Source organism: Argiope bruennichi, chromosome 8 (assembly GCF_947563725.1).
Source record: "Argiope bruennichi chromosome 8, qqArgBrue1.1, whole genome shotgun sequence".
Classification (NCBI taxonomy): domain Eukaryota; kingdom Metazoa; phylum Arthropoda; class Arachnida; order Araneae; family Araneidae; genus Argiope; species Argiope bruennichi.
The window spans coordinates 46,104,943-46,122,320 of NC_079158.1; the positions used below are offsets into that span (position 1 = coordinate 46,104,943).

A 17,378-nucleotide genomic window follows, 5' to 3' on the forward strand; every position below is an offset into this window, starting at 1 on the left:
ATTGAAATAAATAGCTAAATTCGAAATAAATAAATACGCTGTTTCAAAAAATTCGCATGCCTTTTAAATTTGGATTGCCAGAATTCATCTCCGAAATTTAAGTTTGTTCATCTTTATATTTTAATTTGAGTACATTTTCTGGTATAAAAATACGCATACTGAATATAGAAAATTAGAATAATCTTTGTCATAAAAATTTTGCTGAATAAATTATGAATTTTTAAAATTAAATGACATAGGAAAAAAGTAAGATTAGGAAAACAGGAAGTGATTTCTCACCACATGTGTTAAATGGGTAAAAAAGGGGGGTCTCTTATTGCTGTGTCTCCCTCCATTTCGTAATCCGTCAGGCCGAACAAATGGTTGTCTTCTTTGGATTCAAAATTTTAACTTCGTAATGCAAAACCACGTGACGGGAGAAAGGACGTTCCCAAATCTCGTCTCCTTGGCAACTGTGATGTTGACTGACAGACCGTGACTCCGCCTTCCATCCGAGGTACCAAAGAAGCCAGCGGAGGGGACGTGGTGGTAAAACACGCCGCGCCTGCCAGTGGTGGTAGAAGAAAAAGCTAGTCTGGGACAGACGGTTATACTGAACGCACGCGGGGTGCCCAACGTCCCATTTTCGCCGTGGAACTGGTCACGAGAGGTCGGCAGACGTTGTTTACCTCTTTTCACCGGACACTTACTTCTATTTCCCCATCATCGAGTTTCCTATCGTTCTGCTGTGAAGAATTACGCCAAGTATTGGTTGAAAACTCGCTTTCTTTGCAAATGTTTTTCTTATGCAAGTGGACATAGAAAAGAATCGTATATTCTTGAAGAAGTGACTTGAGGCAAATAGTTCGTTGAATTGTCAGAGTTTGATTTTGGCTTTAACTATAATGGCATGTAGCCATGTGATTGCAAGTTCTTCATGACCGTAATTTTAACTGGTGGTAAAAAAGATAGATATTGTTCTTGGCCAAACGATTCAATAGCTCATACTCACTTTATGGACTTATCCAGCTCTTTTCAGAACAACTGGTCTTTGTTTTCTTTCCATAGATATCAACTCATTGCATTAGCCATACTTGGACTTTCGTCATTAACAATTCACGAGATTGTAATAGTAATTATTCTGAAACTGGACGAAACTATAGTAGCTAACTAAAGACAGCGACTTGACTTTTCTGCAAGTAAGCACCTACTTGCAGTTGTTAAATTTTGGTGCCAATAGACACCAAAAGAATTTTCTTACTGAAGACCTTCTAAAAGGTCTTTTGAGAAGACAACCACCGACTTCCGCCGATCGAGCGGTACTCTTGATTAAAAGTGGCCACCCAGGTGCTGCCCAACTGCTCGCTGAATTCCTACAAGGTGGATTCCAAAGTGTCTCTGGTGAGCGAGTTGACAGCCCTGGGCTTGTCCTATGAGCCGCTGAGGTCCTCGAAAGTGGACACCCTGGGCGGCTGGCGAGGGCGAGGGGGCCGAACCCTGCCCTTGATACGGACCGACGACATGAAGATGGTGCAATGCGCCGGATGCGACAGGCCCATCATGGACAGATACCTGTGCAGCGTCCTGGACAGATCTTGGCATGCAAAATGTGTCTTATGCTGCGAGTGCAAATGTACACTCCAAGAAAAGTGCTTCTCCAGGGAAGGAAAGCTCTATTGCCGGAACGACTTCTTCAAGTAAGTACCAACATTTGTTTCAACCTCGAAAGTTCAACATTTGTTCCAATGTTATGAATAAAGAAAGTGTTCAACTTTTAAACATATGAAACTAGGAACAGAAATTCTTGTAATAAAACTCGTATTCAAAAAACCCGCAAGAGACATGTTATTGCATAAGTAAATAAATACACATCTTGTTAATATGAGGATTTCATCTCAAATTCGATTTACAAGATAGAATCGCCGACCCCATTAGAATCTTTAAAACATGTGTCTTTTAAAAAATAAATAAAAATTTAGTGATATAAAAGTTTGTTAGGAAATTAAACATTCATATTATAAAAACATTATGATAACTAAGTATATAAGTTGGAATAATGATATCTTTTTTGTCATATTTATGAATATCTATAAATTATTTTGAAGCAACCGTGTTGCTACAGGCTTATTTGAATGCAATTTAGCGCCAGATTATTTTGGTTTAGAAAGCTCAATTTAAGTCTCATAAATTTATCATTAAATCAGTTTATTTAAAAAAATTTGATTTTTTTTAAATATTTATTTTAATTTTCCTCGGTGTCATTGAAACATTTTTTAATTTTTTATAAAGATGAAAAATATGAAAATCCAGTGACAATTATGTCTGCAAAATAAAAAGTATTAGCTTTGAAAATTTCACTGAATTTACATAAATGTCTGTGCTTAAAAAAGGATAGAAACTGTACAGAGTATGCCCTAATTCATAAAATCTTGTGAATAACTTCCTGCAAAATGCGTTTATCTGATTTGTTTATTTTTATATTAAAAAAAGAAATTCAGTGAAATAAGAAAAGTACTTTTCCAGAACGAAATAAAGTAATGACATTTTTCAAATATAACATTTTTTTTGCCCGTTGAAAACAATTTTTGACATATCATATTCAAAGAAATTTCTTGAAGTTTCCTTTCTTTTCATCAAAACATCAACCAATGGAATAAAAAATAAAGTATTTGTTGGTATTGGTTTATTTAACAAGTTTTTAGAAGCAAAGCGTAAATAATGAATACAGTTTTAATTGCATGTATTTATACTTGACGGTTGAAAGTCTGCTTATGAAAATTTGGTATACTATTTTTATTTTGAAAATTGCAAAATATATTTAATTACATTTACTGCAGTTGCGTATAATTTTTTTTTCATATTAAATACTGTTTGTGGTGAATTTTTCTTTGCTTTATATTCGTAGATGGAAAAATAGTTTTTGTTTTTCTGTGAAAACAAAGAAAGCATGAATTTTCCACTGCATACAATAAAAATAATGTCTATAAATTTCCTATTAAAATCAAAACTTGATGTTACAATTTCTAAATTTTCTTCGTATTGCCTTTATAGTTTTTCAGTTTTTAGAAATAATTCTTTAATTGACATTTGCGTATTTGTAAATATGGTATGAAAAGCATTTGAGAATCTTTTCAATCCAAAAAAAAAAAAAAAAATGAATTGCTGGTTGATTGTTAAGTTATTAACAATAAATTCAATCGAATAAATAAAGAAAATCATTTTTATAAAACCTCAAAAATTTTTAAGTATTACTTTCCTTATCAAGCTTTCGAAAGCTTTACTTAGTAGTTTAAAAAAAAAAAAATGAAGATTAAAATAAACCTTTTACAAAATCCTCAAAAATAAAATCTTGACTGATCATAGAAAAAAAAATGAAATTAATGAAAGTAATGAAATTAATTAGTCATAAAGCTTAAATTACTTTACAACCATTAAGAAAACAGAGTTATGGAAAATTAATCAAGCATTTAGAGATAATATTACTTGACTCCTGTTTCTTTTCTGTTTAATCGACCTAAATATTTTATTCAAAATAAAAAAATATTTTTAATTTTAATCACAACTTTATGTGATCGTTTTAATTCTATACTCCCTGATTAAGAATATATGATTTATTTTATTCTGTATTTCATGAATATATTTATCTTTCTTCCGTGCTGATAACTGAATAAATGTCCATTAGTACCTTGCTCATAATAAAAATATTTACATTTCTATAAATTTATAATTTAAACATAAACGCATTCGAAACTTCTAGATACATAATAACTGTCACAAGCAAGTTCCGTATTAAAAATAAAGAACATTTTTATACTGAACTAAAGTAAATAAATAAATAAATGCGATTACTAGAAATACAAACGATATATTTTTTTGAAAAAGAATTAATTTTTTTACATAAAATAGCTACCAGCAATACATAAGACATTAAAATTGCGAAAATAAACTATTGCAAACGATTCTATCAAATATTCAACTTTAATATTATCAAAGGAGCAAATCAAAATCAAACAATTATTTAGCATTTAATAACGCTTACCTCTTTGATGTAACTGCAGAACTGCTTTCTGAACAGAAATGAATTAAATGAAATGAAACCTTAATAGCACTTTACTTTTACCTTGCCCTTTAATTCATGATTGAAACGAAACAAATCCGAAAGTTACATTAATGTATGTTTTTCGAGATTTCTTGTGAGGCGACTTAAGTGAAATGTATGCGTCGCATTTTGAGTAATTGAGACTAATTCATAAAGTGATTTACGAGTTTTGAAGAAGGAGAGATTAAACAGCGCAAAGCCGATGATTAAATTATGAGGCGAGCTGAGCACATATTTGGAATGTCACTCATCTTTCTCGATTGGGAATTAGAGATTAATAATTCAGGACGGCTCTGAGCTCCGCACTGATTCACCTCCATTATTTATTTAGCTTCATTATAAATTTCTAAATTCGATTTCGATTTCTTTTCTTCTATTCTTTGTATTTTAAATTGCTGTTCAGAGAAAGCCGTATTTTGGCTTTTGAGTTCCGTCTCTTGTGCAAAAGGATGTTTTAAATTTTTCGAGAATATGGAATTTTATTTACTTTAGATATACTGTTTTGTAATGTTTAAAAAAAATAAACGAATGGATTTTATTTCTTTTGTTTTAAACTACGGAAAAGAACAATTAAAAGTTAGAGGTTTTATTAAAGAGAAAAAGCATGTTATTTATTTTCCAAAAGCTTTCTTTGCTAGAAATTATATCGACATTTATGATACAACTGAATATGAAACTTAAAATACTACACAATTAAAATGCGCTTTCTATTATTCTCCGCAATTAGTTTATTAACTGAACGATTATATCTTTTTCATTTGTATTTAATATAAGGAATCTATTAAAAGACTTAATAAAATCCTTTTAATTTCTTTTATATTCAGTTATAGTTTGAATTTAAATGTAACAATCAAATTTTGTATTGTATCGATGTTAAGAATCTCCAGGTTTTCAACGATAATGTCAAAGTTACTATAAATTTTAATTTATTAGTAGCTTTAACTTATTTTTTCAAAGAAAATATATGCCAGCTCAATTCATAATTAAAATTGGATGCATGGTTTGGATTGAAAAAAGAAAGCCCATAAAACAGTTCAAAATAAATCGATCTGTTAAATACGCAATTGCATGTTATAACAACTAACATTTTTCAGGGTTAACAGGATTATAGTATTTTTGAAAACTCAAAAATGAGCAATAACCTAGTCATTAATAAATTTTTGGTAGTGCATAAAAATTCTGCCAAAATCGTCAGAGAATCTAATTTTTCTATAAACGAAATGAACAACTTTAAAAAATTATTTAATTATTATCACACTTTTTGTTTGAGAAATTGAACACTCTTTTAATATTTTTTTGGGGGGGAAGGGGGAGAGGAAACTGATGCACACTTGCATCAATAATAATAAAAATGTAAAACTAAACTAAATGTTAGCACATACTTTAATTTTAATATTTAAGAAAGTTTCCTAAAATATTTGCATGCAATTAAAAAGGATATTAATTTAATCATTCAAAAGTAAAACAAAATTATCTTAACATATTTGACACCCCAAAGTGTTTAATTTGAAGTTGTGTAAACAGTAAAAAAGACGTGTTTGCTTATGTCATTAAATATGCACAAAAATAATAGAAAGAATATCCTGTAGCGAAAACTGAAATTATAAGGTTGATAATATCTGAATTAATTCGATTTCTGTCTATTTTATTTCTGAGCATATTTAAATTTTTTAAAAACTACAGTAAAATTCTTGTCAATACTTTCATAATTTATTTATTTCGCATTTTTCAATCGCAATGAAGGCTTTTTCAAACAATAAAATCAAATAAAAGAGTGCCATTAGTAGAACTTTTGAAATATAGGTTAAATTGTATTTTATATGAAAAAAGGAAATACAAACGACAATTTTAATGTTTGGATATGAGTACTGATATATTTTAATGCAGTACAAGACTGTTAATGTCGCATCAAACTCCTAATGCTTATAGTCTGTATTATAGAACAATTCATATAAAATTTACACTTCAAATTTCGTTGCAATAATTACTAAGAATTTACAATACTTTTTTAAGAATTAAACTATTCATATTATTAAATTTATATTGTATATTTAAGATTTTATCATTGAACCAACAAAAACTATAAAGTTAAAAAAAAAGAGAGAGACAAAAACCAAGAGACAAAATCAGACACTATTGAAGTTTAAATTAAAAACATGGACATGGAAGATATTTTCAATTTGAAGTATCGTTATAATGTTTCTAGGAACATAAAAGGTCTTAAATTAACTTACCTTTAATTTAACAGAAATTTTTAATTAAAGATAAAAAAAAAATATTTTCCGCTGAAGTCGAGAATAAATTAGATTTTGGATTGAAGCTGATTCAGGAAGACATTTGAGTAGGAAGCGAGCAAAATTTAAATATCGTAAGAATAACTTACCGTTCACGGAAGATCAAATGACATGTTGCCAATACCTGATGTGTGAATAATTTTACGCTAAGAGTCGTGACATGTTTTTGAGAGGAGTAGAAAAAAAAAAAAAAAAAAGACAGTGGAAAAAAATAGAGGATTTTTTTTAACATTATTTGGAAGGGGAGAAAATGTAGTACTTAGAGCGAACTGTCGAAACAGATTTTGTATCCACCATTAATTATTGAAAATCTATTAAATAAGATATATTAAACATAAGCTATTACTCAATAAAAAAATCGTTTGTTTCCGTTTCTACTCAGATAAAAATAAACAAGCTCTTATTAATATAGATATACTATATATATAGATATATGATATAATAAAAACTCAATAAATTTAACTATTTATATAACGGATATTAACATAGAGATTTCTGAAATGTCAGTCTAGACATTTAGTTTTTTTAAACAAATTGTGAAAAAATTTCGAAGAATAAGATAATTTCTTATATAGATTTGCAAAGAATTTTAAACCTACTTGAGTATTTTTTTAGCACCCTATTATTCACAGAACGATAAGATATTTCCTTCAATTAACTAATAGTAATTAATTTTAAAATGTCCATATGATTTTTTGAAATGATATAAACAATCATTTAAAAATCTCACAACTATCACTCTCATAATATCCCCCCCCCAAAAAAAAAATTATATTTTAAATGTCTAAGAAAAGGAAGGAAAGTAAAGAGAGAAAAAAAATGCCAACCACTTTTTGTAAAGATTAATTTAAAAAATTCTTTTCTATTAAAATTGCATATTTGAAATATAATATTTTTTTATTTAGTATAAGAAAACCATTAAAAAAAATCGATTTTATGTAAAGAAAAATCGTTTGCAAAACATTTTATAGCAATACTATTTTTAATAAAATGTTTTTTTTTTATTTTATTTCAAAAAGCAACAAATTGTTTTCATAATAATGTTATAACAAGCAAAGTAAAATGTATCATTTCCCTTTACCTTTTTAAAACCATAACGATTTTAATGGTTACCTTGAAAACGAATGGCAAAGAATATGTATTGTTATCAGAAATTTATTTCCTGCCAATTATGCATGTTGATATCTCATCACATACAATAACTTCCAGAGAAAATCGATTTTTAGTGTTGCAAAAAAAAAAAAAAAAATGGCCAATATTTTTTTTTATTTAAATAATGCGGCAGGTTTAGAATATTAATATATTTTATTTGAAATTCATATTTCCAAGATTCAAAAAGATTACTATTTATATAGTAAACAGTATATCTAATATCGATTTACAGTCAGAGAAAATGTTTATTTGTATTACGCATGAAATATCAAAATTTGTTATTTACAAAAATTTTTTAAAAAATTGCAAAAAAAGAAGAAAAAAAAAATCAACAAAATTTTCTATTGCCTCAGAAGAGGTGGACATTCATACAATTGAAACACAACTTAACCTATCACATTGATTATCTAGAAACTAAATTGGAAGCCAAAACAAATTATTTCTTTTTAAACTAAACCATGAGGCGGATTTTGAGTTCTGAATTTATTTGCTAATCACTTATTAATGTTTAAAACTCTCCCTTTGTAAAAAAGAAGAAAAAAAATGGCTCCACAACACCTGAAGAGAGCACAGTTGAAAATTAAAAAAGAAAAAATAATTGCAGCCACCGCGAAGCCATCGCCGCATTTCCTCCGCCGCTGTAGCGGCTAGTTGCGTTGTCGCGTGCCGTTGCCAACTTCGCCTGGTTCACCGCTTATAAACCCATCAGTCAGCGGCGCGGCTGAGCTGCTAGCGCGGCCGTAGACAGGGCGTGTGTGAATACGGTTGGGGTTACGGTAATAGCGTCTGATTATGTTAATTATCAGTGAAATACATATAATAGAGGGCCCGTTATTACCCCCTGCCTTTTCCGCTGTCTCCCCGCTCTCGAATCGGAGTTAGAAGTCGTTAATGTTCACTCAGATGAGGAAGTCATTCGAAAAGCGCTATTTATAGGATTCGTGAAAGGAAAATCGTGTTTACGGAATGTATCACATATCTAATTGTAAATCTTACGAAAATAAAAATAAAAGCACTTGATTTCTTTGACTTAAATTCCTTTATGTTTTATCAATTAATAAACATTATTTTACTTATGGGCTAATAGTTGATACAGAAAAAATAAATAATTGAAATCAATAAAAAGAAAAAAATATTCCAACTTTCCTCTAAATCGTTTGCTAAGATTTGAGTTTTTAAAATAGGAGTTTATTTTATTTACATGACATGATTTTTATTTAATCGAAATGAAAACTACTCGGTATTTCTTCAAAATCGTTTGCTAGAACTTTCATTTATAAATAAATGAATAAATACTTTTTTCCAAGAAGTGGCATCATTTTGCTGTTTAAAAAATTTCTCCTTATGTAGAAGGTTTATTTGGAATTTTAATTAAATCAACATTAAAGATATTTTTGTTGCTAAGATTATAAAATTTTGAATATATGGAACATAATTTATATGCTAAAATAGTTTCAATACTTTTTTAATCCATAAAAATGACGCAATAAATTGAAGAATATTCTAGAAAATTTGGAAAATATTCAATATGGAGAATATAAGACAATATTCTGGCATTTTTATAATTTCTTTATGTTGAAAGGTAAGATATATTTTGTATTTCAGGCTACTGTTTAGTTTTTGTTTAATTCTTTGTGACAATTCGATAGATATTTTATGTGAAATTCTACATTTAAAAAAGATAAAGCTTGCATTTATTCTACATTTATAATTAACATATAACCGTACCTCATATAAAATTTTGAATAAAGGAATCCTGCCAAATATTAGATATAAAACGAATGCAGGTAATTACTATCTAAGTTATGCATGTAATTACTCTAAGCTACTGCAGGTAATTTCTCTAAGTTACTGCTTTTCATGTGTTCTATAGCTGTGATGAAAAAATAAATTGATTTGAATTGTACAGAACTTTAATAATTAAGAATAATTGTTCTTAAATTATAATTTTCTCATCTTCTTCTGTTTGATGATTATGCTGGAAATATTGAAACGAAATTTCATAAATAATATTCTTCGAAATTAACCGTCAAAAATTTTGTAAAAATTGCCATGTTTTGTGAATTATTGTACACAAAATATTCACTAAAAATATTTTCATTGTTATTAGGAACAAGCCTATATTGTATTTTTTTAAATGTTTCTCATGCAGGTATATCAATTCATTTGTTCGTTTTTTTAATGAGAGGTATTTTAATTCATTTCCTTAGTAAGAAATAGCAAGTCGGGATAAAATTTTTATCAATATTTCCCAAGTTCTTTATCTTTTAAATGCAAAGTGTAGTAATTTAAATTTTAAATATTTCATTGATTCTATTTAATACTCGTAGCAATACAGTGAGTTTTAAAAGGCATATTATATATATTTTTTTATAAAAAAGTTTTTATTATCTTTCAAACTAAATTTTTTGACGGTGATAAATCACTGTATTATAACCTTGGATTCTGTGCATAAAACAATTTTATTAAAAACAACAGTCAAATTACTAAAAATAGCTAATTAAAAATAAGCTGTTTTAACGAAGATTAAAGATAGAATACCTCTTTTATCAATCAAAATAGTTTTCAAAGGAAACTGCTTATTGGAAATTTCTTTGAAATCGAGTTATTTTATCAAGAAGGAATTCAAAGCTTTTAAAAACAATAATTGTTTCTCAAGAAAAGTGAAAATATTTCAAAATTTTTCTTTGAAATAATGATGCTTTAGAAACTTTGTATTATTGTATTTTATAAAGTGGAAAAAATTAAAATAATTTCTGCCAACAAAATAATGCGTATTAAAGCATTCTGAATATTTCTGGGGCTATTTATTCAAAGAAAGGATGGCAACACAAAAACTAGCTAAAAATATATTTGAATTATTAATTTTTAGAAAAAATTGAACTGTTTTAAGAATTATTCAGATACAAGGTAATATGATTTTATTATTATTAATTTTTTTTACCTCAACGATTTAAACGCAATATTTATTTAAATGCTTTTTTTTTCTTTCATTTATGAGTATAAGAATGGGAGCAAACATTTATAAATTCTGCATCAAAGCAGGTTTAAGTATTAATATTCAGTTATATATTTTATTAAAATATTTTTCTCGTCATCATCTTTTAATCAATCGAAAATTGCTGAAATTGTAGAAGATAAGCAACACTTGTTGAATATTTTTTATTTTCCTTTAAGTAGCAAAATGTGAACATTGTTTTAAACTATTCTCTCTATATTCTTAATAGTATTAGATAAATTTTTCCATCTTTTTTTTTTTTTTTTTTTTTTCTAAATCGTCTGACAAAATTGTCATTTGTAATTCTCATTGAAATAGTTTCTTTTTATTAATCTCTGAAATCGTTTTATTAACCGTTGAAACAAATTTATCATCAAGTATAATCTAATGATTAAAATCAAAAATAAACAAATGCCTATAAAATATAGTGCAAGCGGAGTAATATTAATTCATTGCATTAAAAAGGAAATGGTCTATTGCACTGAAAAGGTATAGCGCTTGAAATAAAATTTTGTTGCCCCAAGAATATGCACCTTGAAAGATGTGTTTACTCTAGAGTAAAGTTAGAAAAGCGTCACGGAATTTTCACGGGATTCTTCCTAAACATTTCGTTTCACAGCGGTAAATAAAATATCCGAACTACATATACCTAGAAGGTGAGCAAAGATTTTTTTTTTTTTTTTTTTTTTTTTGAAAACACCTTTCATGTCAATATCAGAAGTGGACGCTGCAGATTTTATTTTTTCCCTGCACCTTGAAGGATTTTTCTGTCTGATGCTACGTCTGAAGCATCGGTTTTCTTCCATCTTGGAGCATCAACAACTAACAGGAGACTTTTTGCGTTTGTAGTGGACGACTGATGCGTCCAAAAAGGCCGAGGTTTGATCAAAAGGAATTCGCTGTTCGAAAAATATTGAATAAGACTTGTTCGTTTTGTTCCCTAACACTCTGTGGTTCGAATTTTGTTTCTTTAATCTAAGAAAATTCCTGAAACGGGATATAAAATATACCTAGTTTATATGATCAATTTGTTGTAGTAATGCTGAAAAGTCATACCAGACAATTTCTTTTAAAAACCTGAATTTTATGTTAGTTCCTTCTTATTTTTAGAAATATCCCTTCTCAGAATTTTGATTTGTAAAATAAGAAAAAAAAAATCCAGAGAATACTTAAGAATCATCTGAAATAAACAGAATCATGCTAGCATAACATTGTGACTTGAAAAACGTATTCTTGCATTCATTTATAACATCAATAAGTTGGTTATTAAAATTGTAACCAAAATTTTATTGTTATTCAAATCAATTGTTGTTTTTTTTTGTCGTTTTTCTTTTTTAATAACGGATAGCGAAAATAATCACAGAATAGATTCTAAAATTTTTCTTACACACATTTTTAATTTAATAAATCTATTTCATGTGAAGGAAAGAGAAAAGGAACTTAAATTTTTTTTTAATTGTATTGAAATGATTTGCTGATGAAAACCATACCATATGCATATGATAATACCAGAAAATAACTCATTTCATCTTTCCCTCTTTAGACACCAGTTACTAATCATTATGGGATGTTTGGAAAAATAGTTGCGAATAGAGTTTAAACTTCTCAGTTATTGAAACAGATTTGAGTTTCATTTTTCCACAAAATTTCTGTGAATATGAAAACTAATCTTAATTACTGTTTCATTTTTAAATTTTGATATTGTAGGATGTGCTAGAAGCTACAACCAGGAGGCAAATTTAAAGTGTTCAAGTTTATGTAATGTGTTTGAATCCCACCTGAGCAAACAATTTACTTCAGTGACGATACGTTGAAACGTTTTTACTTTGTTACATAGAAATTCAAAGAATAATATCACATCACAGTTGATGAAATTAGTTAAGCGATCCTTGATCGAAATGGCAAGATTCCCTTCTGAAATTCTCCTTTGTTATTTATCCTAAAAAAGCTAGTCAATATTTTTTTTATAATACAAAATAATATACCCTTGACAGGAAGCGTATTCATAACAGATAAATAAATAATAAGTAAAAAAAAAAGTATGCTTTAAAATACAGAATGGTTTTTCACTCAAATAACATTGAGGCATACTTTTACGCAACAAATACTTCTTTTCTTTTTAAGAAGATAAAAAGTAATTTTGCTGCAACCAATAAAAATAGGTCGTTATTAATCACCAATTTTTTGTTCAGAAAAACATAAGATTTCAATTTTGAAAACATGTTTCCGCACTGAGATCCCAAAATCTTTTTTACGTCTTGAAAAAAATATCTATGTTTTTAAGTACTTTAGTTTAATATTTTATTGTGATTAATTCATGAAATTATAATTATTTTTAGTATATTCATATTTTTAAATATGCTTTCACGAAAAATTTTTTATTTCCTTTTTTTTATATTAAATTCATGCATGGAAAACTATGTGGCGATTGACTTAGTATACACTAGTAAACTAATACATCAGTAACGGTAAAAACATGAAATTTAAGCCAAAAACAGAATATTTAATGCAAAGGCGTAATGACGCCAGGGAGAAGAGGGTATAATGCACTAATAATACAGAATAATGCATTTATATCATTTTTTTAATGAAATATCATGAATGGGTTTAAAAAAAATCCCGTTCCAACCTTTATTCACATTTACTAAATTACTAATGACGAGTAAGTGCAAAAAAAAAAAAAAAAAAAGATATATTATGGCTCTATTGCCTGTTAACCTCGCACTTGCTGTTTTTGTGATTCTTTTTTAAATTCTTAAATTACCTACATCATATTCTTTTTTTAAGCTTGCGTAGTTTAACAGAGAAACAATTATTCAAAGTTCCTCTAGCTGATAATAAAATGTCCACCATAGAATTAGAACACGTGCAGTTCTACCGTGTCTTTATATAAACTGACTTTTTGAATACACATAGTCTTTATTTAAAATTCAATATCATATTTTATAAGTAATATTTTGTGGAATGGCTTTACATTTGTTCCAAATGTTTATAGACGTTGTTTGTTTTTATTACTATTTTTACTAAATACTTAGTATACTATTAACTCAGGAATAATTATAATCGTTTGTCTCTGATTGATATTCATATCACACAGCTATCCTTTAATCCTTTAAGGCTGAACTGGGATTTGATTTAGAATCACTGGAAATAATCTATATTTCATCTTTTTTTTACATTGTATAAAAATTGCATATTCTTCATAATTTATTTATCCATATATATTAAACATAAATATCTGAATAGTCATAAATTTTCCTTTCCTGCATACATTTCGAATAACTCGAATAGTATCAATGTACTATTCTAATATTTCGCTGAAGGAAAGCTATACATTCATTGAATTACATCACGTGAATTATATTCAGATGGCACTCATGGTTTTACTGCGACATGCATTCCCCCCCCCTCGCACAAAATTCGCCTATGGCTCCAATAATATATTAATCCTGCGCGTTTAAAGTGCATTTGAACATGAATTGCTCTTATTCCTTATATGTTTTTACGCTAATTTAATATTTATTTAAATTTTTACCTTAAAAAAGTATCAAACTTTTTTTTTGATAAAAAATGTTTGGCCTGCAATGATGAAGTTCCTTCTAATAAACGAATATCACCAAAATTGTTGAGAGAGCAGACGAATGAGTTTTATTTGAGAAAAATATCGAGAATATACTCTTCATAAGAGATTAAAAATTTTTCATAAACAACAGCAACAACAACAACAAAAAAATGTTACTTTTTTTACTAGTTCCGTGACCGACACAAAACAACAAAAACTGTAATGCCATCGATGCAATGTAAGAGGGATATGTTTTTATGTACTTATACACCCGACAGATCTATGCAAGGGAAAGAGAAATGGCACCAGGGCCACTATTTGCCAGGTGACGACGGTCACCGAAGTGCTCTATTGTGCCCAAGGGGCTCATTTCCGTGTGACACTTTTACTACCACCCCATCTCTCATCGGAGCATTTATACCAGGGGAAGCATTCCAATGCTTCCAAATGAAAGCAGGTATTTCACTCATCCCAAGGGGGAGGGGCGTTTTTTATTTTTATTCCACTGCTGCGCAGTGTTTTCTACAGTAGTAATCGAATTCAAAACGTAAATTAATAAATGCTCAGTTCAGAAATTACAACTTTGAAATCTAATCAATTTTCCATGGATGAGGGGAAAAAATAGACTTTTGATATTAGATTTAGTGCTTTATAACGCATTGTAATAAATTCTACTTTTTTAGAATACCGAAAAGGATATATATTTTTGTAGTATTTTGTATGCAAATGGTCAGGATTCATTGGAGGACGTTTTTATGTTCCATTTAGAATGTATTCAATTCAATAGGGATTTTTCTATCTTTTTTTCCAATAATCACAGACTAACCAAGACAGTTATTTTATTTTAATTATGAATAAAAATTTAGAGATTTATTCCAACTTCATAGTAAGTGTCTAGACTTTTCATATATCTATATAATTTGAAATAAGCCAATTTAAAATACTAAACTAAAAGCTTTATAAAAATAATACTTCTAACATATATCCTAGTCAAGTAACTTTATATTATGATCTTATATGATAGTCCTAAAATTTGTAAATATTTATATATTGTAAACTTGTTTTTAAAAATTATGTTAGTATATTATTTAATAAAAATTACTTAATGATAAAAATTTCTGTATTCTCTGAATTTTTACCGATTATTACATAAAACTAAGTAATTTTGAAATAAGAATCATCGCGGAATTTTTTTGAGAATTTCCAATGAAACTATAAATAATAAGTTTTCTATTACTAAATTTTAAACTTCTTTTGTGCGTCTTTCATTTCATTTCCTCTTAGTTCTTTACATTGGTCGATTAGTTTCAATTCAAATTTTTTAACATTAATAATGAAATGCAGTGCCATATAAATTGTGCAACAGTATTCTTATTCCTTTAAAATACCATATAAAACATTTCACGACTTAGGATAACGCTCATATTTCTTACACAGAATTATATTATATTTATAATCTCTTTTTTTTTTTAAGTTATAATAGGGACCCATAAGATACTATCTTCTTTTTGTAACTGCTTATATTATAACGTCTAAACTCTCGTATCCCAAATTTGATAGCGGTTAAAATAGTTATTTTTATTTTAACTACCCAAGGGCATATTCTAAAACATCTTCTCAGTTGTTCTACGTTGAACATTTATCCAAGAAGTTATTATTGATTTTAAAATTAAGAGAACAAAATATCATAGCTCTCTATTTTAATGAATACTACACAATTGAAATGAATGAATATTACGCAAGATTTTAGTTTAGACAATAAATTTGTTCACAGTTTAAAGCGCGTTAAACTATAAGCCTCCAAATAATTCCAAAAATAAAGCTTTAAAGCATTTTTCTTTTTACATTTAAAACTATCTTTAGAATACCATAAAAACATAATAAAAAGGAAAGAGCAAGAACTTCATTCCACTAAAATTGATAATTTCCCACGGTTTCCAAGAAAATGAATAGCGAGATACTAGTGGAGAAAAATTAGGGACTCAGAGCTTTGATCATTGTTATTTTTAAAGGCCCACCTTACTTTTATATAACCACCAAAGTAACTGACCTCAAATACTCACACGCTCTATTTTCTTGTTCCAGTTTGGTTTAAAACCTTTAAAATAATACCAGTAATGTGGGAACTAGAATTTCCCTTCATTAAAAATATCGTATCTGGGCTCTATATTTATTTTACAAAAGCGAAGAAAGTTGAACTGGATTTTTTTTTTTTATTTCTATCTTCTATGTGATTTTAAACTTTTCTTAAAACTTCACATTTGGATAACAGAAATAAAAATTTTCAGGTTTTGAATTCAGGAAAGGGGCTGTCATTTTTTATAGACAATACTTAGTTTCTGTATAATGATGAAATGGAATTTCTCTATTAAAAGGGACTTATTACGATCTACATTGAACCAATCTATTACTTTATTAAAACGAATTCCTTTCTTGAATTATTTTTAAATAGAAAAAAAAATTAGTAGAACCCTAAACTGAACACGAAAAATTTCTCTTCGCAGCTATAAGTTTTTGTTATTTTAAACAAATTAGAGAAGCTTAATTACTTAATTAAATACCATTTACTAAAATTTACTTGAAAAATTGTTTATATAATTCTTTGCTCTGATTAAAGAGAAACCCATTGTGATAATTTTAATGAAATAAAAGAGTCGAGAAAGAAATTCAAGACATATTATTTTTCTCAGATAAATAAAACTACCTTTTTATCCAAGCCCATGAAATATCAAAATTATGCTATTTAAACTAAATTTGGTGTTAAGATATAGGGGGAAAAAAAGAAGCCCTAATTTCTAATAAGATTATTGATCTATATCCATGCAATACCCACATTTGGGATTTCAATTGTGCTTTATAAGATTTCATTGTTTCTAATATGTATCCTTTTCAATCAAAGTAAATGAAGGTCTTGAGAAATAGGAAATTAAAACTTTAAGAATAGAATAGTAAAATATCATTATGCATAGTATGATTACAGAAACTCAGCATTCAATAACAATAGTAGTAGTAATAAACACTGTGAAACTCCACTCAGAGATTCTTTGAAATTCGCGCTTCTTATTTGGAATCGTAATACCGGTTTTAAGGTTCTCATGGTGAACAATGATGTATTGATTAATTATATTTATGCTTATAATTAATTTATTATAACTAACTTAATTTATTTATTATAACTTTGACATTGCAAAAGTGTTATTTGAGAAGAACTTCACAATTTTGAGCCGAATTAGTAGTCACCCCAAAATTTTCTCTCATATTCCTTTATAAAATTGTTATTTCTGCTCCTCTATT

The 17,378-nt window shown here is 27.9% G+C and overlaps 1 protein-coding gene across 2 annotated transcripts in view; it reads left to right on the forward strand.

The window, feature by feature from the left end:
- The first annotated feature begins 523 nt into the window (after window positions 1–523).
- LOC129981589 (LIM/homeobox protein Lhx5-like) overlaps window positions 524–17,378 on the forward strand; it is a 251,959-nt gene continuing 235,104 nt past the window's right edge. For both annotated transcript variants that reach the window (XM_056092491.1, XM_056092492.1), the window contains exon 1: window positions 524–1,676. In XM_056092491.1, the coding sequence (XP_055948466.1) occupies window positions 1,501–1,676 (176 nt within the window). In that variant the 5' untranslated portion in view covers window positions 524–1,500. The remainder of the gene's footprint in view (window positions 1,677–17,378) is intronic.